This window comes from Mesocricetus auratus, unplaced genomic scaffold (assembly GCF_017639785.1).
Source record: "Mesocricetus auratus isolate SY011 unplaced genomic scaffold, BCM_Maur_2.0 Super-Scaffold_100007, whole genome shotgun sequence".
NCBI classification, from domain to species: Eukaryota; Metazoa; Chordata; class Mammalia; order Rodentia; family Cricetidae; genus Mesocricetus; species Mesocricetus auratus.
The window spans coordinates 25,648,879-25,671,223 of NW_024429191.1; the positions used below are offsets into that span (position 1 = coordinate 25,648,879).

Consider the following 22,345-nt stretch of genomic DNA (forward strand, 5'->3'; position numbering starts at 1 on the left):
TAAAATCTTTAAACTCTTACGTGAAATCTAGCCTTGAGGTTCTAGCAGGCAGTTCAGCAGCATGTGTTTAAGAACTTTTCCAAATGGTACCTCTGCCATCACACCGTGTAAACAAGGGTTCTCATAGAAGTTCCCTTTTGCTGTCCTGTTTGTTTCCTGGTGCCCTTTCTTATTGCTTCCTAACCTGCCTCTGTTCATACCATTTCTAAAGCTTTTTCTAACCTCATGTGCTATCTCTCTATCCCAGTTTTGCTTTTTAAGTTAAATTTGGAGATGAAAATGGGTGATTTCTATTTGTGTCCATAATTCCCATCTCTTCATTGAGCTCCAGACAAGCACTGGTCATGGTATTTGTCTTTTCATTGCTGTGGTCCTTTCTTCACTCCAGAGGTTCTCCAGGTGTGTTTCCAACCACTCTGATGGGTCCTCATTAGCTCAGAGCTGCTGGACAGCCTTGTAATTCTAAAGTGTGCAGGTTTGAAAAGTTAGAATTTTTTATGGAAATTACAGATTTCTTTCCTGGGCCTTAAAATCCATTCAGTTACAGTGTTTCTAGGATCCTTTCAACTAATTGGGTCATGGAAGTCAGGTTCAAGGTCCTAGGGAAATAGTGTTTTTAGAGTAGATTGGTTAGTTGCTCATTTAAGATTTCCTTTCGTCTGTCTGTCTGTCTGTCTTTCCCTCTTTCCTCTGTTTTTGAGAGGGTGTCTCACTGTGTTATAGTTCCCTGGATGGCCTTGAACACTTGGTCTTCTTTTAGTCTGGAGCAGTCTAGAGTATAGACAGCTTCTTGCCTCTGTGTCTGGCTGGCTTGCTTTGCATGTGAGTGCTCACTCTTTCAGCCTTGTTCTCTTCTCCCTGTCCCTTCAAGTCTCTGCACCCACCCTCCCCCCTTCCTTAGTTGTTTGTTTGTTGGAAGCAAGTTCTGTTGTGCTATAGCCTAGGCTATCCTAGAACTTGCACTCTCTTTGCTCCATCTCCTGAAGGTCGGGATTACAGACTTGTGCCACACCTCGCTTTACTTTCTATTCTTTTATGTTGTTGGCTCATATTTTTCTAAAATTGAAGCACCATTGAGACAAGAATAAAATATGATTCATTTAATGACTTGAAAACTAGAAAGATTTTCCTTCATCTTGTTTTTGTGGAGTGTGTGTTTTGTGTTTCTGCTCCTTCTCTACAGTAGGGTTCAGGGGCATCATGACTGCTGCCACCCATCAAGGCTGTGAAGTTCTCATGAAGAAAAGCTTTGAGTCTGCATTCCTGATATGATGATTGGCATGAGATGCACCAGGCAGTGCTCGTGTGGCTCTGTGGGAGATTTCTGTTTTCTCTTAAAAGTAATGTTTTATGAGAAAGTCTTCAGAAGGAAGGACTGTGGAACCCTCCAAGTTTATTATCCTTAGTTGTTTCTTTCTTCATTGTTTACACAGATGAAAGATATGATCCTGAGCCCAAGTCCAAGTGGGATGAAGAGTGGGATAAAAACAAGAGTGCTTTTCCATTCAGTGATAAGTTAGGGGAGCTGAGCGATAAGATCGGAAGCACGATCGACGACACCATCAGCAAGTTTCGCAGGAAAGACCGGGAGGACTCTCCGGAACGGTGCAGGTGTGCCGCCTTCTCTGCTGCTCCCTTCGGGGTGCCACCTTTATGCAGATGTTTGGTTTGGGTTTGTCTGGTTTTGAGATATTTATGTTATCTGAAGTTTAGCTTTTTGTTTTTTAGCAGACTTTGTTAGAGGAGTCTTAAGGACACATGAAACTTGGTCATAAAGTACAGAAGACTGCTACAAAACCTCTGTCCTTCCCCAAGTTTCAAGATAATTGTGTTAATTTGGTAACATTTGTTAACAGATAAACCAGTGTTGATATGCAATTTGACACATTTGTGATATTCTCCAGTAATGTCTTACAGAGTCATATCAATTCCCTGGAAATGCCCTGTGCAAAAAAATGGGGAACCATTCATGAAGCTGCTAGTCACCCCTACACAAAAGCCATGCGACATGACACTGGGTCAGATAGAAGTGCTCGTAGTGTTAACACTTCTTCCACGTTGTCCACGCTTGCCTGTTTCTGTAGTGTTTCATCTGTCTTCTGCATTTTTTTAATCCGATAAATTTTTTATTCACCATTTTACATTTGGACATCAGATGATTCCATGGCCTAAAATGTCAGGGAAATGATGCCCACGTGCTAAGTTTTAGAGAAAGTTAAGAGCTGTAGTATAACTATCTGAGACATTGCATTACCATCCCATGCTCACATGACCAGAAGAGTCCTGTGCAGTTGGCACCTAGAGTTGTAATACAGGCCTGTATTTATACACATTACTTTCTAGTGTAGGTATTATGTTGAAACAATAGAAGTAAAACAAGTGACCCATTCAGATTGTGTGGCCTATATAAAACTAGTTTTTTGTTTTTTTTTTAAACTAAATAGCATCTTTTTTTCTACCCATAAATTCATAATAGTTTGGTTTTAGGGTGTCATGGAAATGAAATTCAAATAAAAACCATAATCTGATTTTAAAATAAGCTTTAAAACACGCACTTTTAGTGTATTTTCAGTGTCATTCTAGAGTCATTAAATCTCTGGAATGCCCTTTTCAAGACTTGTAGGAACATGGTCTTTGAAGGGATGGAGTTTATGTCAGTAATAAGAACCTATCTGCTTGCTCCCAAAGGCCTGCATGTTTAGTTCTAAACACTGAACTTTGAGAAACAGTGTCTGAGTACTCTCCTGACTTCCCTTACTCATTTTATGCATAGACTCTTAATGGCCTGTGTATAAAAGGTTTTTGTCTGACTTGAAAAAGGTAGAAGCTGAGTGTTTCGTTGCTGTTTCTGAAGTGGGAGTTCGGAAGGGTCTTAGTTGATAGCATAGTGTGTAGTCCCACACTATTTCTGTCCTCCTTCTGCCCTCCTGTCCTTGGGGATGCTTCTCTGCCTTGGTTTCTGCTCTGTTTTTGCCTCCCATGTTTGCCTGAGTGGTTTTGGCCAGGGTGGTGCTATCGATTCTTCCTTACATTCCCACTGAGGCAGGCTGGGCTGAGTTCCTACACCTTTGATCCAGCGTGTTCAGGGTTAAAGGTCTAGCCTATATTCCAAATACTAGTTAGACTGGTGCATGTTGCAGTTCAGAGTATTGATGAGAAAATAGTGTATTTTAGACAGTTGTATGTGGCCTTCTTGAATGTTCAAAGTATTATCTTGCATTGAAATAAAATTAGATGTCAAACATTAGTTTTACTTGCAAGGTTGCTGATACAATCTTGAGGTCGTTTTGCTGTTGTTATTTGCTTTATTTGTAATTATCAAAACTTGTATGTTCCTTAAAATCCTTCCATTTGAAAAGATATTTAATTCTTCTGCTTTGTGTGGGAAGCTACTCCCCCACCCCATGGGAGTACACGCATGTCCTGGAACATAGAAGAGGTCAGAGGACCACTTCTGGAGTTGATTCTCTTGCTCACCCTTTGTTCAGGGCTTCATCTCCAGCCTTCTTGCCAGCCCATGTGCTGCGCTTACAAGTTGAGATTGCTTTAGATTACAGTTACATTTCATCAGTATAGTCCTAGTTTGAGGGAGAAATCCAAGCATTTTGCTCCAGGATTTTTATAAATTAAACTGCCTGCTCTACAATTAAGTAATATAGGTAATGGAACATATTTCATGTTCTCATGGCGTTCTCTTCCTCCCTCCTGTTTGCAGCCAAACAGAAACTCAATGGCTTGATATTCTAGTAGACTCTTCATTCCAAACATATGACAATCCTGGTTTCCTGCTTTCTAGGGGGTTTATTTTTGTGGCAGATTTGATTGGTTGACTTGCAATGTTAACATGAGAAAAATAATTGTTTAGAAATATTTTAAATATAGCTAAGTTTCTACAAAGCACAGTTGACAGGTAATGTGTGACATGGCAGAGGAGCAAAATGAAGCACAGTTGAAGAATAGATTGCTTCATATTTGTATCATTTTCAGGTGATGGTTGGCAGGGCATACAGTTTTAAGGTGACCATTCAAGCTTACTGTTTCCTTCCCTCCGAAGCAGTCTCTGGTAGCTCAGGCTGGCCTTACACTCACTGTAGAGCCAAGGATGACCTTAAGCTCCTGCCTTTCCTCCCAAGTGTTAGGGTTACAAGGGTGCACCCCATGCTTCACCTTAATTACTCTTTGTTATGTTTCCTGGATTCCTGCATGAAAAATCACTAACAGAGTTCTTAAAATAGATCTGTAACAGCTTGGTATGGCGTCACAGCCTCTGACCTCTTGGGAGGTGGAAGCAGGAACATAAGGAAGGAGTCATCTTAGTCTATGTGGTGAGGTAGAGACCATCTAAGACTACATGGCATTCTTGTCTTTTAAGAAAGTTGGTAACAATGTTTAAAAAAAAGAGAAAAAATGAAATTATAGACATTCGCACAGTATATTTTGAGACTGTGAATATTTTGCTACCTGTGATACTGGGGTCCAACAGCTGGTTCTGATATTATGCTGCTATTTTATCTACTAGTTAAGTTTTAAATCTGTAACAAACACTAAGGTAGTTTAGACATTCTTTTGCTCCAGCAAAAATATAGGGGGTTTTAGACTTAACTAGGAAATTGTGCACGTTCCCTCTTCCCCTCCCTAATACATACACATCATTATTCAGCAGCCTAAATAACATTATGTTAATTCTGTCAAACAGTCAACGTGTGGAATTTTGGAATTAGTGCATTTGAAATTCTTTCACTCAAATCACTAAGGACTCTTTCTTACAATATTCCCAAGTCTTAGTATGTTGTTTCATTTTTAATATCTTTTAGTGACAGCGATGAAGAAAAGAAGGCAAGAAGAGGCCGATCTCCCAAAGGCGAATTCAAAGACGAAGAGGAGACGGTCACAACGAAGCACATCCATATCACACAGGCCACAGAGACGACCACAACCCGGCACAAGCGCACAGCAAACCCGTCCAAAACCATTGATCTCGGAGCGGCAGCACATTACACAGGGGACAAAGCCAGCCCAGATCAGACTGCTCCAACCCACACACCTCAGTCTTCAGCGAAGGTGCGGACAACATGGTCTACACAGCTTGTTTGCCTTACTCTTATAAACTGCTTCCAGAATTCCTGCCTTAGTAAGCTGGGGCCTTTTAGTCAGTCGTATCAATTATAGATCACCTGACGTGCCCTATTCAGTCACTAATAACAAGAGGTCTCCTTAGGGTAAGAAAGGACTTTTCCTGTGAGGTAGAAATAACACTGCCATCCACACAGGGAGGTTGGGAATCCCAGTGTAGCCTGTCTGTGCCCATCTCATTACACCAGCATCACCGGTCTCAACCACAGTCACGTGGGAAAGCATGGCATATTGGAAAATTTGGGGAAATGATAGAAGAGCAGGCTGGTGCTGTAACATGATTGGTATGAAATGTAGTATTCTCCAGATTGAAATGTAACAGAAGAAAAATGAGTTACAATTCAGATATTAGAACTTGGTTTGATCATGCATGCCTGTAATTTCAATACTTAGGAAGCTAAGGCGGTGGGATTGAGTTCAAGACTGCCCTGGGCTACGTAGCAAGGCCATGCTATAGAGAGATGTGTACTGCTTTTGCAGACCCACATCAGGCAGCTCACAAGCACCCTACAGTATTCCAGCACCAGGAGACCTGAGGCCCTCTTCAGATCTCCAGGGCACCTGCACTTGTGTGTACAGTGATATACACACATATGTATTTCCTTAATAAACTTTTATAAGACGGGGGAAAAGAGACATGTGTTAGGACTTCACAGTGCTTATGTTTGCCCTTCCTCGAAAAGGATTCAAGGCCTGTTACTTTTAGAAATCTAAATCTAGCTAGCCTTGTTTAGATAATTACAGAATTTCTGTCAAGATTGGGGATTGGCACTGAAGTTGTTTGTAAGCTCGCTCACTGTTCCCACTGTTTCAGCCATCAATGCCGAGCAGCAAGTCATCAGGGGACCTCGTTGACCTGTTTGATGGCAACAGCCAATCAACAGGTAAGCTGCACATTGCCTTCTTCTTTCCATCAACTGCCGTTTCTGCTATTTTTTTTTCAATGTTGTATGAAGGATGGAATAAGAAATTTCTACTCAGGTGTAGTGTTGCACACCTGGAATCCCAGCACTTGAGAGGCAGAGGCAGGCAGATCTCTGAGAGTTCAAGGCCAGCCTGGTCTACACAGTGGGAACCAGGACTGCCAGTGCTATGTGTAGAGAGATCCTGTCTCTAAACAATTACCAGGTCTGGTTATACAGGCCTGTAATCGCTGGTACTCGGGAGGCTAAGGCAGGAAAGATTACAAATTGAAGGCCAGCTTGGGCAACCTAAAGAGACCTTGTCTCCAAATAAAATTTAGAAAGGGGCCTGGGGATATAGCTCATTGGTAGAGCACTTGCCAAGCATTTGTGTGACTCTGGACCATCTCTCCAGTCCTGCAGAAAATACTTGCGGGTGAGCACTCAGTGCTGTTGGGAGAGAATTACATAGCTGTCTAATGGGGACGATGATAATTTGGTAGCCTCTGCCCCTATTGTCTCTAGTGCCTATGGCCTCTGTGAGTCTGTCTGTGGGGTACTGTTCCTATTTTTATCTTATATGCATGCACTCATTGCTCAAAGCTTTCTTTGAAAAGTAGCTCACTCAGTTTTATACTTTTTCTGATCTTTAGGCTTTGAGAAAAAAAAGTGTTTGTGGCAGACACAAATATTAGTGAACGGTAAATATGTGCTCAGATAACTGTAACATGTCTTAACTTCTAGGGCTTCCTCTCTATACTGCTTCCTCCTTCAGATTTTAATATACTTATGAAATTTTCTGCATTTTTAAGCTCTTAAGAATAATTTTGCAGATGTGAAAAATTACATTAAAGTTAACATTTTAAAATTTTTTACAAAAAGCTGTGTTACTCTGTGTTTTCATGACTTTCCTAAACCTTCATTGTGGTTGTCACAACAGATATGTTTTGTGTTCATCAACTTCTTGTTCATCTGTCAGCAAGCATTGGCTGACCCAGACACTGGTGGGGTGCTTAAAATGAAATTCTTAGGCTCTTGGAAAAGTCAAATGGCAGTAATTGACTATAATTACCTAGTTACAAACATGCTGGGTGCTTTGGAGGAAAGGGAACATTATATGAATATGCATATATCTCACCATCAAGCATATTGTAAGAGGGCTATGGCCAGGGCAGAATGCGTATGCCTATAATTACAGTCCTTGGCAGACAGAGGCTGGAGAGAGGGAGGTCACCTGGCCTGCGGAGTGCCAGAGCAGCCTGGGCAACAGACACAGAGCTGTCAGGAGAAGAGAGAGAAGGGGGAATATCACATAGAACAGCAGGCCAAGCCTTTCTCGTTGATGAGACTGAGGATTTCTTCTTTGTGATTGCCAATGTGTGCTATATTTTAAGTAACTCCTAATAAATTGATTTCAAGTAAACTGATACCATAGGATTGCACTTGATTGCCAAGTAAAAGCTACTCAGAATTAGAGCTTTTTGAAGATAGCTTTTCTAAGACTGTTTAAAGTTCATTACATTAAAATGTAAATCTGCAGGATTGGGCTGTGACTAATGTGCAATAATTCTCAAAAGCAAAATTGTTTTTAAACTTGCTTGTTTGCTTTAAGCATAAGTTTGTGATATAAATTACTTTTCACTGATAGATTAGTACATCTGATTAATACAGAACCACCAGTTACTTTCTCTTCTTTCTTGTCTGCTGTCATAAAATTACTGGCCTAGGAATAAACTTGGAAGATGCCTGGTTTGACCCAGTTCTGAGATTCTTCAGTTCCTTAACCAGTCTCTTCTGCAGCTGTCCTAAAATACTGTAACTTGGTGAGACTGCAGCCAGCACCTTCTGTAGTTGCTTAACAACCGATGTACTGTCTTTTTTGTCGTTTAAGATTTGAACTGCACTGTGAACTGGTAGTTAGCATACAGCCATCTAATGCAGATATAGTGTCACAGAATATCAATGATTTTGGACTTCCCAGTATGAAATATTCAAAGGCCCCTTTTGGGCGTCTGTGGAGCAGTCAAGGAAGAATTAACTAACTAGGAAGGTCAGATGTGTGAATGTGACTTTCTTCCTCTGTGATCCCAAGATACTTTGAGCAGAAAGAAACCTTTGAGTGGTTTTTCTTCTCTGGTGTAAATGGTAGACTAATTATATATATGAATAGTGGTAAATATTAATATAGTAACTGATGCAGAGTTTAAATGAAATCCGAAAGATTTCTTGCCCTTAAAGTTTACCATAATATTATCTCAAAAGCAACTGAACAAGGTTTGACATCAGAATTACTTTTCAACTCCATTTGAGATAGTATATTTAACTATAGATCTTAAATGAAGGTCTCTCACAGAAGGAAGTTAGATTTAAATCTTAGCATTGCACATGAAAGTGTGTAAGGATATGCATATGCCATATGTACCATTTTTAATCATAGGACTGTCATGCCAGTAAGATAGCCACAGACGGTGAGGTAAGCAGATGCACATCTGTACCACTCGTCAAGACGAGGGTCTCCAGCAGCCACACTCAGGTGCTCTGTCCTTCTCTCTGCCTCTGCCTGTGCGTGCGTGCGTGTGTGTAGACATCTTCATTGCTAGCATTTTACAAAGAGTATCTGCTAAAATCATTGTAGACTATCTGACCAAATTTAAAACTGCACATGCAAAACCTAGGCTATCGGCTTGTCCTTGAGTTTGTTTTGGTAACTGTCCTGCTGTGACCTTCCGTTACAGTCTCCTAGGGTGACATTTCAGTGCCTCCTACATGACAGCTCGTTTCTAAGGGAGCATCTGCCTCAGTCCGTGCTAGAAAATAGGAATTATAATTAGAAACTAAGCCAACTAAAAGCAGAGTGCTAAAACCATTCCATCCCTTTAGTATGGGTCCACCCCGTAGGATTTGTGTCTCTGTGATTAAGGAATTTAGATGTTAACTTACTGTTCCATAAGATGTATTTCTGTTGAGAGTGGAAAGAAACATGTCACTAGTACAGATAGAAAAAATGTCTTAAGCCAGGTGGTGGCACACACCTTTAGTCCCAGCACTTAGGAGGCAGAGGCAGGCAGATCTCAGTGAATTTGAGGCCAACCTGGTCTACAAAGCAAGTTCTACAACAGCCCAGACTTGTTAAACAGAGAAACCCTGTCTTGAAAACCAAAAGGAGGGAGGAAGGAAGGAAGGAAGGAAGGAAGGAAGGAAGGAAGGAAGGAAGGAAGGAAGGAAGGAAAAAACTGTGTTAATAGGGCTTAGTATATCCTAAATTCCTTTTTCAAGTAAAAAACAAAATGTGCCAAGTTCAAATTTTCCATTACCATTTGATCCTGACTGCATTTCAGGTGAGTCTCAAGCACTGTGGGGCAGCATCAGCACATCAGCTTGTATCAGGTGGACGTTAACTTTAAGCTGGGTTTACTGTAACTTATTGTTAGTGAGTATTCCACTGATGGTGGTCATATTTAATAATTACACTCGTCTTTTGTTATTGTTGTTTTGTTTGTTTTTCAACACAAGGTTTCTTTATGTAGCTTTGTAGACCAGCCTGGCCTTGAACTCACAGAAATCCGCCTGTCTCTGCCTCCCCAAGTGCTGGGATTAAAGGCGTGCGCCACCACCTCCCAGCTATACTCACTTTTTTTTTAATATTTTTATTTTGTATACAGTATTCTGTCTATATGTATGCCAGAAGAGGGCATCAGATCTTATTGCAGATGGTTGTGAGCCATCATATGGTTGCTGGGAATTGAACTCAGGGTCTCTGGAAGAGCAGCCAGTGCTCTTAACCACTGAGCCATCTCTCCAGCCCCCTATACTCAGTATGGGGAAAGTTGAGTTTACTGTAGTTGTTAGTGAATGGTGTTAGTGGTTAGTGAATGGTTAGTTAGTTAGTGGTGATGATCACACTTTTTAAATGTAGGAAACAACTGATTTCCACTGAATTAAAGGCAACTATGAAAACTTTTTTTGAATATTCTTTGTAAAATACTTTCAAGATGAGGCTTTGCCATGCAGCCCAGACTGGCCACACACCTGGTCCTTGTACATCAGCCTCCCAGGTGCTCGGGTGCAGACCACCTCCCGCCTGTAGTGTTCTCGGTGTGTACTCAGTCAGATGGACTTTAGCACTTGCTGTGTGGCAAAGCCTTGTGGCTTCTGGTTGAGGACAGCTTGTCTTCTGACCTTTCCTTCCACTTGTCTCCAGCAGCAGTTGCTGTGATTTACACAGTTGTCTGTAAGTTATTTAACCTAAGGAGCTCTGGTTTCTACTTAATGCTTCTTAGCTTGAGGTTTCCCTGAACTCTTCTGTGTTCCAAACCAAGTACATTTACACCTGTCAGAATTTTTGTTTTATGAGGAGAGAATCACATTTTGTTTTGAGTAATGGGTTTGAACACACTGTATTTTATAGGTGATAGTCTGGGCTCTTATTTTTCTCTAGTGGAGGTATTTATTCTTACTGGTTAGTTTAGTCTGGGCTCTTTTATTTTTCTCTAGTGGAGGTATTTATTCTTACTGGTTAGTTTAAAGTTCTTTTTCTCATTAGTCACTTTATATATATGTATATATTAAAACTCTTCAGTTTTTAGTGCATTGGATTCAACTCTTTATTTAATTTCTCATTTGTAGTTTGTGTATGGTCTGACTATGTTTTTCTTGTTCCCAGTATTGCTCTGGGAATTTCATGTTCCCCGCTGGTGACTGTAAATAACCTCCTTGCTGCCCTGGAAAGGCAGAAGGACATGTTCATTTATGATGACAGCTCTCATGTGGGAATGGAAGAATGGTGTCCTGAGAAGCTGTAGCCTTCCTCATGTAGCACTCTTAAAGAGAGTCTTCCTTGTATTTCCTTAGAGGAGATATGGGGAAGTGCTGGGGCTTGGGTATTTGTGCTGTTAGAGTGTCACCATTTTTCTCCCTCCTTGGAGAAGTTTGCCCCTGAACAAACAGGTTTTCAATTTCTGAAACACTTCTTACAGTTAAAGGTGGTTTTGTGATGCATCAGAAAAGGTCAAATCCATGCCAGAGAGCATAGATGCCCATTCTCACTACTCCTTCCTCAAGTTATTTAAAAACCAAGCTGCATGAGTGTGTGGAGAGTAGGAGTTGCCATGGATGTTTGATGTGTATAGTTTGCATGTAGGTAGCAGAAGAGAAAGAACCAATGCACCTGCCATACCGCATTCAGGGACCCTTCTAATCTGTGCTTTTCACTGCAGCATGAATTTTTGAATTTTTCTTATAACTGTAGACTAGGTCAGATTTGATGGTGTGTACTTGCTTAGCATAAAAAATTACTCACTGGTGTTTATCTACTGCTTACATGAAGCAAACTAAAATAATCTGCTTTGAAATCCCTTACTGTTAATAGAAATTATCACTCTGTTAGCAGTATACTTTTATCAAAATGTATAACATGAAGGATTATAGAAAGCAAACATGAATATTAATCAGCAACTCTTTACAACATTTCATTTCCCTACGAACTTATTAATATGTGCTTCTCTGTAGTATGCTCACTACTCTTGGTACTCATAGCATTTTATCTTATCTCATATACCTGTAAAGAAAGAAAACAAAATCACTTTGCTGCTGCCCTCTGGATAAATGTCAAAATAACCTCATGAGCTGTTGTGTTGGTAGGAGTGCAGAGCCGCAGAGCCTGTGGTTGTCTAGCTGGTAGCTGTGAGTACGTATCTGTTAACTCCTGTGATGGTGCAGTGTGGGAAAGGCCGGGAGAATTAGTCATGCCTGCTGATAGTTGCCTGCAGTAAATGTACATTAAAAAGGAAGAGCAGCACACATGTATCAGGACTGATTCTTCCCTTTATTGCGCTGGCCATCTTAGAAGGGGCGGGGGTTATGCTTTAATTAACCCAGCTGAATGTAGCAGATGGGGTAGAATGTCTTGCAGCGATAAAACAATTCAGAAAAGGCACCAGATGTTGGACGCTGTCCCTGGTGGTGTTTGAGTGCCGCCCAGATGTTGCAGTCCCACCTGGCTAGTTTCTGAGCACTGCAGGCTAAGCAGCTGTGATGTAACCTGTGTAATATTCACATAACACTGAAAGACTATAATTGAGCTGCTGCTTTAGACTTTTAAGGCTGTGACTCTTGAGAGGTGAAAACTTAAGGACAAAAAAATAAAGCCATCAGCTTAAAGTTTTAGATCTTAAAAGTAAATCTCTTACCTTTGGAGTGTACAAATTGTGAAGGAGTTGATCCAGTAGCTGTGGTTTTGCCATTTTTAAAACAGCAGTTTAGCAGTAGTGTCAAGGGCTGACAGGATGACTCAAAAATAGGTCCCTGAATCCCGACCTATAACCTCCCCACATATCACACACACACACACACACACACACACAATGATGATGATGAGTAAGTAAAAAGCTGATCTTCCCCTCCCCCATGTATTAAAAAAAGTATTTAATCTTTTGTGGAGTGAGAATCAAGATACTTGGGGTGCTTTGGGGCCTTCAGAATTCTAAAAGTCAGTGGTTCCTTTTTTATTTGTTAATGTGATAAAAAACACTTTGAGCTCTATGCATTCTATGTTCACCATTTGTAAACCTTTCAGTAGATCATGGATTGATCTTGTCTAGTTCTGTTGTCTAGGGCCATCAAGTCAAGTTAAAATTTAATGCCCTGTGCTGCCCCATTCCCACCCCCCACCAATGTATGTATCTAGTTCTTTGTTTCTTGGTTTGCTCTGAACCATTTGTGGAGGAGGGGGGGGGTATGCAGTCTGTTGTTTTTCTGGTTTTAACTATGACAGGAATTTCCACTTTTTGGTGGTGGCTAAATGCATAAAAACATCTGATAGTGAAATCCCATGTGAAGATCCACAGTTTCGGAGTGGCTATTCTAGCTGTACAGAAGTTGATTGAGATATGCGAACCCTGAGTCTGGTTAATTTCAGAGAGAGAGAGAGGGAGAGGGAGAGAGAGGGAGAGAGAGGAGAGAGAGAGAGAGAGAGAGAGAGAGAGAGAGAGAGAGAGAGAGAGAGAGAGAGAGAGAGAGAGAGAGAGAGAGAGAGAGAGAGAGAGGAGAGAGAGGAGAGAGAGAGAGAGAGGAGAGAGAGAGAGGAGAGAGAGAGAGAGCATGCGTGCGCACTGAGAGTATGTGTGTGGGGTGGGGGTAAAATTTTTAACAAATTGGGGGAAGAAATGTCAAAATGTCTGAAAGTCTAAGAACTATGTCTGGGAGGACCACAGGCAAACAGGCCAGCTTGTATGATGGGCATGGGCCTCTCCTGTGGCATATTTTTGTGTATTGCTTGAAAAGGATTCCTGAAATTGTTTATACTTGTTGCACAGCTCAAGCAGTTTAAAACACTGTCCCCGTTTTTTGCCTTCTAGGAGGATCAACTGATTTATTCGGGGGATTTGCTGACTTTGGCTCAGCTGCTGCATCAGGCAGTTTCCCTTCCCAAGGTATGAGATGATTTGATTGTCCACAACCAGAGGGTGTAAAAAATTATCAGAAAAGTGACACATACACCACAGCTACTAGTCAGCAGTTTTAGTGCCTGTGATATTTATAATTCATAATTCCCAATCAGTTTATCCACAGGATAAATTGGGTCGGTGTCTTAGGTGTGCTAGATGAGTTAACTTAGTTGTATACTACTCAAACTAAGCTAACAAAACTATCCGTACCCATAACACACTCTTGTTTAGTCTTACAGGGATGAGTGTAAGTACACAGGGTCCCATATTAGAGCAAAAATATAGTCATTAATGTTTCACTTAGTTGACCTGATTTTCCAGGAATGGAAATGGGTAGCTTCTCAAGCTAAGGATAAATGCCACCTGCCATGGTTTCTTACATAGATCGTTACATCTGTAGAGACATGTAGAGTACATTTAAATTTAATCAAATAATATTTATGTCAGTATCATAAATATTATATACAAATAAAGTGCTTCGGGCTTAGAAATTTTCATGTGGTCACCTTGTATATAGCTAAGTCTTACAGATATCTGTTAGAACCGGGACTAAAGTCCTTATGTCTTTTTCCTACAGATTGTAAAGGGATTGTGGGTTTTTTGTTTTGTTTTGTTTTGTTTTTTGTTTGGTTGGTTGGTTTTTTTTTAGAATCTGAGTGGCCTCCAGTGTGAGAGAGCACTTAAAAAACAACTGTAAGAATCAGAACAATGAGGGGTAGGGAGAAAGATTATGTAACTGAGTTAGTGTTACTCTCCAGTTCACATAGACTCCATTGCTGTTTTAATAACCTGGATTAAATTTTATATTGGATAATATCTAATGTAAGTTCATGGTAGTTAGGAAAAAATGCATAACATTGAGAGTAGGTTATTTTGACAGCCTCCTTCTATAAATTCTAAGTGTGTCCCCCAAAAGTAGTGCTGTTCTGTGATTAACTGCTTCCTTCGGAAGTGTGGTGGCACCTTCCCAAGGCTAGTACCTTACTGTGGGCATATCAGAGTGACAGGTAAACATGGCCTAGTTGTACAGGCTCCCTGGGTAATCCTTGACATTTTTTGTGTATATGAAGTTGTCTAGTATGCAAATAACTTGAATATGTTAGTTCATCCTCCTCATACATCTCTATCCATACATGTGTGATTAATACAGTCTGATCACCACCGCGCAGGGGCTGAATCCATAACAGTGATTAATCATTTCTGAGCAGTGTCTGCACCATTTGAAATCTTGTCCTTGCATGATTAATCATCTCAGTGCTGAGTTTTCAGATGGGGCAACATGCTTTGCCCACTTCCACTCATATTCTGCTTAATGGATCCTGCAAATGGAAAACTAGGGTAAAGTTTACGTTAAGTAAGCAGCCTTACTTAAATGGTTTTAAAACATCAAATAATCAAGGACTAATTGTAAAAATGGTTAATATGGTGTCTTGTAAAGATTAACAGCAGGTTATAGCAAAACCTTGAGTAGAAAATAGTAACCCTGATCTTACCTGAAACTCAGCAGAGCTTGGGGTTTCTCTCCTGAGGGTGCTGCATATTACTACAGTAATAGAGGAGTGCAACCTTCAAGACATCCTGTGACTGGTCTCTTCTGATACTTAGCATCCTGAGACAGTGCTGCTGTGGTGTTACCTTTTAGGCTAGGCATGCATCCACAAACTGTAAAGACCGTGGAGCTGTACACTTAAACTCCAGATGATGGTCTGTCAATGGCCATTTCTTCACTTTCTGCTTTCTCAACTGCCACAGACTCCTATTCATGTGTCTGTCCTTTCCTAAAGGATGGGTGCATTTACTTGGAGTCATGTGTAGCCCAATCGAAGTAATATTTAAATGTGACTTGCTTGTATAATCAGTGTATTCCTTATAGTTAATATTTATGCAGCCTGTGTGGTCCACTCATTTGAATCGTCTAAGTTAATCCAAAGTAACGATATCAGACCTCAGATGGGGCTGCATGTGCCATTGCTCCGTCTTTACAGTACCGTCTAGAGGAGCTAGCTGATTAGCTCACGTTTAAAGTTGCTCTTTAATAGTTTGTCTCTGGGTGTGTGAGCTCTTAACTGGATACTTTTCTAATGCTAACTTGAAGTGCTAGCATTCTGTCACTTTGAGAGGACAAGTGAGAAGACTGCTTTAGAAGCTTATTTGGCTCACAGCTTCAGAGACTCAGGGTCAGCTGCTTCTTGCTGTGGACCTGTGGTGGAAAGACTGGTGTCCTTAGAGTGGAAGCAGAGGAGCTGCCAGGAAAGGGCCATGAGAAACACCCTCCAAAGGCTACCCTTCCAGCCAGGTCCCACCTCCTGATGGCCTACATGAACTCACCACTAGACTGTCCCATCGATAAACTTAGCACAGTCATCATCCAGTTGCCTCTTGGTGCCACAGACTGCAGACCAAGCCTTCAATACATGCTCCGTCAGATCGCATGAAATTCAAACTAACATGGGTTCTCCTTGCTATTTATTGATATATACTGAGCAGTCAGCATGCTGGAGATCAGTCTAGGAGGTAGTGCTTGTGTATTCCATGGAAACAAAAGCAGAGTGAGAACGTCTAATAGGAATTTATTACATGCCCACACTTTGTTTTATTAGCTTTTTATCCTTCATGATTTTTGTTTTGTTCTTAATAAATTTATCATGAACTTGGGGTTTCGGGCAATTTCGTGGGTATTAATTGCAGCTGAATTTCTCTTTGAATCTTCTAAATGACGAGCAAAGATGGGGCTCTCTGACTGTGGAGTCACCCTCATTCCCAGCAGCAAGTTAACCAGTATGGGATTTCCTCCCTGTTTGAGTCCCACATGTTTATCTAATGCCAACTTGGATGGAGTCATTTTTGTGCTGCTTTTTGTGTGTCATGAGCAGAACTTCCAAGAGGCAGATTTTACTTTGAGAGTTCTAACTCTTTTTCTTTGCCACCGTGTTGACACTCTTGTAATATTCATGAGGAGGGAGAATGTCCAGATGGAGATGGGGCCTGCAGACACTAACCTGCATGGGCTCCTATCAACTTCACTTAGTTGCAGTTCGTAGCGTTTGCATTTGCTCTATGCACTTCAGAGTGCTTCTTACCCTGCCTTCTCTCTGTCTTGGTAACAGCAACAAGTGGGAATGGAGACTTTGGTGACTGGAGTGCCTTCAACCAAGCCCCATCAGGTCCTGTTGCTTCCAGTAGTGAGCTCTTTGGCAGTGCCCCACAGCCTGCAGTAGAACTCATTGGTGGCTCACAGCCAGCTTTAGGCCCACCTCCTGCTGCCTCAAACTCTTCAGACCTATTTGATCTTATGGGCTCATCCCAGGCAACCATGACGTCTTCCCAGAGTATGAATTTCTCTCTGATGAGCACTAACACTGTAGGGCTTGGTTTGCCCATGTCAAGATCACAGGTAAGTTGTCTGCTTCCCCTGGGAATTGTTATTATACCTGCTAAGATGTCTGATAGGAGATAGGTTAGTTAGTGTAAGACAACACGGAACCCTTCTTCCCATAGTTCACTGTGGACTTAAACACCATTAGGTAGCACCTGACTGCACAGTAGAGGTGGGGGCTATGCCTGTTTTGTAGGTTGTGCTTATCACCCACTGAGTCACTCTGGTAGAACCATGTGTGTCCTAGAGGGCACGGCCTTCTTATCTACTTATAGTCCCTGAAATAACAAGCATGGTGCCTGGCACAAAGAAGCATGCTGAAATCTGTTGGGTCACAAAATCATTTTGAGGGAATAGATTCATTGTTCGACCCATGGAAAATAGTCAATAAGTCCTGATTCTGTCTTTAACAAAGTATCTCTGTACATGATTGCTCATGTAAATCATTGCCTCATTGATGAATCTTACCATTGTTCTGGGCCTTTTGTCAGCCTTCATTTTCATAAAGGAAAACTGAGTGAGAGATTTATGCAACATAAATTACGTAACAGTAGAATTTGAACAGACAGAGGTGGGAAAGTGAGTTCTACCTGGAACTTGGTAGTTTTGACTAGGTTACTGATGTTTCTGATGCTAATCACGTATTTGAATGTACAGATCCTCATCTTTGGGTACTGGGAGGAAGGAGGGACGAAAGAAGCAGAAAGGTGACTGTGAAATGGCCAGTGGCTTTCCTTCAGCCTCTGTTGTCCTTCTCTGGCCCTTTGCCTGGTGGTTTTCTTCTCCCATTTCCTCTCCTTGTTTCTGTCCCTTTTAAAATTCATCTTTAGTAGCCACCACACACCTCTGCTTCTTTGTCCTGACTTCTCCTTTGTCGGTCCATGTGTGTATGAGTGCCACTGGTGGTGCTCACACGGGCAGTAGAGGTGCACAGAGCTGGGAAACTCCAGCCAGGCCCTGTGAAGTAGACTTGCTGCTTGATTTCTTGGGTTGTGCAATGTGAACAGACAGGCCTGCTTTCTGTTTTACAAGCCTACTTTCCCCCCTATCCACCTTCAGTTGTGCTCACCTGGTTCTTTGCTACCTGCCCAGGTGCTGCTCTTTAAAGTCTACTCAGTAAGTCTGTTTTCCTGAGGGCGGGGGCTATAGTAACCTCAAGTTGGTAATTGCCCGGGGCATTTGTCAGAGATAGTGCATTCTAAAGAACTGGGCATTGTATTACAGAATACCCAGAGTCTTCAGAGGACTCTTTTTAGGAAGTATCTCAGGGCACTGAAGTCATTAACGTGCAGCATCCAGTGATTTGCTAGTATATGATGAAACTGTTGCCTTGATTTCTAGAGCATACTTTTCTTTTCCAGCCTCTGCAGAACGTTAGTGCAGTGCTGCAGAAGCCTAACCCTCTCTATAATCAGAATGCAGATATGGTCCAGAAGTCGGCCAGCAAAACCCTGCCCTCTACTTGGTCTGATCCCAGTGTCAACATCAGCCTAGACAACTTACTACCTGGTATGCAGCCTTCCAAGCCCCAGCAGCCATCACTTAACACAATGATTCAACAACAGAGTAAGTTACCCCCATCTGTGTTTCAGATCTTTTACATTAAAACACAAATAGATGATGTACACGATAGATGGGTGGGAGTGTATGTGAAGATAATCATGTTCACCTAAGATTTTCTGCTCAGAGTTCACTTGGTGCCTCGCCTACTAGCACTCTGATGTTGTATTGTGCTTCTTGTATGATAGGATTTGTGAAATCTAATGCCCTGATCTCTAAAATAAAAATACTTCTGAGTACAGTGCATGACATTAATCCCAGCGTGTAGGAGGCTTGTAAGTTCCAGGACTGCCAGAACTACATGGCAAGTCTGTTAAAAACCCAGGCACTGAGATACAGCTCAATAGTACAAGTCTTGCCTAGCATTCTTATAGCATTGGACTTGGCACCGTGATCCAAAATAGAAGGTTGGGTTTTTGGCTTTTTTTTTTTTTCTCAAAATTACTGTACAGCTGTTTTTGCAAACAATGTTGAAGAAACAAAATCTTCTGAACTCCCCAGCTCAGAGCCCCCGCTGTCTTCTCTCAGTGTGCCGAGTAATAACGTGAATGTCTATACTGTTTTGTTTCTTGCTGTCTTCATTTAACAATATTAATATGATGGCTTTTCCTCTGTTGAGCATTTTCAGAGAAAAATGATTTTTAGATTTTCTACTCATACCAGTGTGCAGCTCCTTGTTAGTCATTTAAATTGTTTTGAACTTTAAACTATAAATAGAAAAATTTGTATACATTCTTTGTATCTGCTTTTTCCTTCATATAATATTTTGAGCAAATGAATATAAACTTTTTAAGGGTTTTGGTAGACACTGACTTTTGACAGTTTATTATGTAGGATTCAGCAGAGGATTTGTAGGAATGTTTTTTGGGTTATTAGGAGACCGAGGCAACATTTGCTACATATTTGTTAAATGTAACCTGGGCAAATTAATTGACTTCTCTTATTGGATTTGGAAGTATTGACAGTCAGGAAGATGACTTATTTTTCTGTCCTATGAATTTGAAGAATTCACTTTGGTTAAAGTCGTTTTTCTCCTTTCTCTGGTAGATATGCAACAACCTCTGAATGTGATGACTCAAAGCTTTGGAGCTGTGAACCTCAGTTCTCCATCAAACATGCTTCCTGTCCGGCCACAAACTAACCCTCTAATGGGGGGACCCATGCCTATGAACATGCCCGGTGTGATGACGGGCACCATGGGAATGGCCCCTCTGGGAAACACCCCAGTGATGAGCCAGAGCATGGTGGGCATGAACATGAACATGGGAATGTCAACCACAGGGATGGGCTTGACAGGCACGATGGGAATGGGCATGCCCAACATGGCCATGCCTTCTGGAACTGTGCAACCGAAGCAAGATGCCTTTGCAAACTTTGCCAACTTTAGCAAATAAAAGATTATAAAGAAGCAAGTGGAAGAAGAATGTGTAGCTGCAAATAGGTGATGTTGGGATGGAAAATGCTAAGCAGTTCCCTTTTCTTTTATCAGTTAATTAAATAGCCCACATAAAGAACCAAAAAGTCTGATGTATAAAGTGGAGTGTCTGGTGGGTCAGGGCAAGGCAAGAGCACTTCAGACGAGGCAGTCAGGGCCATTTTCCCCAGTGAAGATGCAATGCACCGCTAATGAGGTGAAGAGACCGTGAAGGCCTTTCCAAGTCGGAGAGCCCGGGTCACAGGATAGTCTGCGGGAGGTCTGGCACTCGCGTTCACTCTCTAACTTTATACTTTTCTTTCCCTGAGGAACTTGATCTTTCTGTCCCTCGATCGCCTTGTCATAATTGGGTCTGTTCCTTTACTACCACTCTCGAGTCCATATATGAAATCATTAAAGTTGGATGATCAGTTTTTTATAAAAATATATATTTTTGTCCAAAAAAGGCATACATATGTGATTATGGCTAAATCAAAGGTAACCTGATGTATATACTTTTGCCAAGGTTCCAGCAACACTGCTGACACACCATCTGAGTTTTCATGGAATTGAACCCTCTTTGCACAGCTCTCAAGAAAGAGCTGTGAGACTTCGCCCCTGGCTCCTTCTATAGTTACCCTGGGCAGAACTGGGAGAACTTTTTTCTTTTCAGGGCTGCTCTGTGGTTTCCTTTAAAAGATGGAGAAAGAAGACCTCTTGTGTGTGTGTGTGTGTAGCAGTTCATTGCACTTCGCAGTGATTGACTTGGCAGAGCTGCTTTCCGTGCATTTCCTTGTAGCCATCACAAGTCACAAACAGTCAAAAGAGAAAATATTTATTTTTATCTTTTTTGGTGTCTTTTCAAAAAATTGAAAGGTAAAAATGCAGTAAAACCTTAAGTTAAATATAAAAGTTAGGACTCAGCAATGTTCACGTTTAGATTTTATACTGTATTTGTTTTGTTTGGGTTTTGAGTGTCTATAATACGACATTAGCAATATGGTTCCAATAGAAGTTCGATATATATTATTAAAGGAGACCTGTAGCAGTCAGAGATTTTATTGATTTAATGACAAATAAAGGAAATTAATTACTTTTTTTGTTTTCCTGCTGTGATTCTGCATTAAGCTCACATGAAAATCATGATGCTAGAGTTTGGAATGCAAAATTAAATGTTTCAACCTCAAGCTGGGAATATTTTTTAAAATACTATAAGTATCAAATTATTACCTCTCCACTTTATGTTGAAAATTTTTTTATTCAATTGATACAACTTTGTTTCCATTGTATTCATGACGTTCTGTTATATATAACATTAAAATGTTCATTAAAATCGATGTGGAACCGCCTCTTCTCTTACTCCACTAGACATGAGGCCATTTGGGGAAAAATAATTATAATTTGGGCAAAGTAATTTTTATAAATAATTTAAAATTATTTAATGACTTCTCTATTCTTTCCTATCAGGCTCTACTGTCAGGAATTAAACATGAAGCAGCAGAGACACCCTGCCCTGCTCTGCTCTTGCTAATGTCCCATCTACAACATTTCTAATTAGGCAGAAATCCATGTACTTCAGCTAAGCGGGAAAGAAAGTGATTCATTTGCTGAATAAGAGATGAGAGAGGATGTAATTAGCTGACTGCGGTTTTTAATCTTTCAACAATTCTGTGTGTTTAAATTAGTTTCAAAGAATGGGAGCTTTCAAATGTTGTTACTTCAGAGCGATCCAGCCAACCTCGGCTGGCAGTGGGGTAGGCTGTCTTCATTTACGCTTGAACCCTGGAATCTTAGCTTATTTTTAATTGAGAAGTATGTCTTCACTTTTCTCAAGTATATATAGTTCTTAAAGGAAGTAAATATTTTATCTCTGAGTGTGTTTTTGCTGTTGTTCGGTTTTGTTTTTCGTGATAGCATTTACCTTAACACATCTTTCCAGCCCCTGCTTTTCTTAGTTTCTCTGAGGACATGAAGGACTGCTTCCCCTTCCCGCATTAGACCTCAACACTTAATTTGCCATCTCCAAAGTGGTTTTTGTTTCAAAACCCACCACAGAGAAAGGCTAAGTACTCCCTCAGTAAGGGTCTGTCCAGTTCCTTTTGCCTTTTGAGATAGTCTCCCTGCATAGCAAGGCCTGCCTCAAACTTCTTAGCCTCCTGATGCTGGGATTACAGATATGTGCACCACACGTGAAAGGGGTCTGTTTACCATAAGGATTTGTCTGTCTCTTTATAAATTGTAATGGGGAAAGTTTCCTAGCAGTGAATTCACAGACACTCCAGGTCCATTTTTGTGGCTTTCTCTAGATTACTTTTCCTTTCTCTCATAGATTCAAGAACCATAAAATAGGAGCCTGTAAGTTGGGCTAAAGGCACTTACTTGAATAAAGTGCCTTTAAGTTATGCATTAAATACATTTAAGTTGAGTGAAGGCACTTGCCACCAACCCTGATGACTAAGTTCGGGCCCTAGGACTCACATGGTGGAAGGAGAGAACCATGTCCCAAGTTGTCCTC

The 22,345-nt window shown here is 41.0% G+C and overlaps 1 protein-coding gene across 2 annotated transcripts in view; it reads left to right on the forward strand.

The window, feature by feature from the left end:
• Positions 1–21,167, forward strand: part of Clint1 (clathrin interactor 1) — a 57,528-nt gene extending 36,361 nt beyond the window's left edge. The window contains exons 6-12 of one of the 2 annotated variants that reach the window (XM_013114788.3): positions 1,434–1,611; positions 4,815–5,061; positions 5,948–6,017; positions 13,391–13,465; positions 16,588–16,874; positions 18,218–18,422; positions 19,464–21,167. In XM_013114788.3, coding sequence (XP_012970242.2) covers positions 1,434–1,611; positions 4,815–5,061; positions 5,948–6,017; positions 13,391–13,465; positions 16,588–16,874; positions 18,218–18,422; positions 19,464–19,810 — 1,409 coding nt within the window. In that variant the 3' untranslated portion in view covers positions 19,811–21,167. The remainder of the gene's footprint in view (positions 1–1,433; positions 1,612–4,814; positions 5,062–5,947; positions 6,018–13,390; positions 13,466–16,587; positions 16,875–18,217; positions 18,423–19,463) is intronic. The other variant, XM_005071909.4, reaches the window with a different exon arrangement.
• The last annotated feature ends 1,178 nt before the right edge of the window (positions 21,168–22,345 follow it).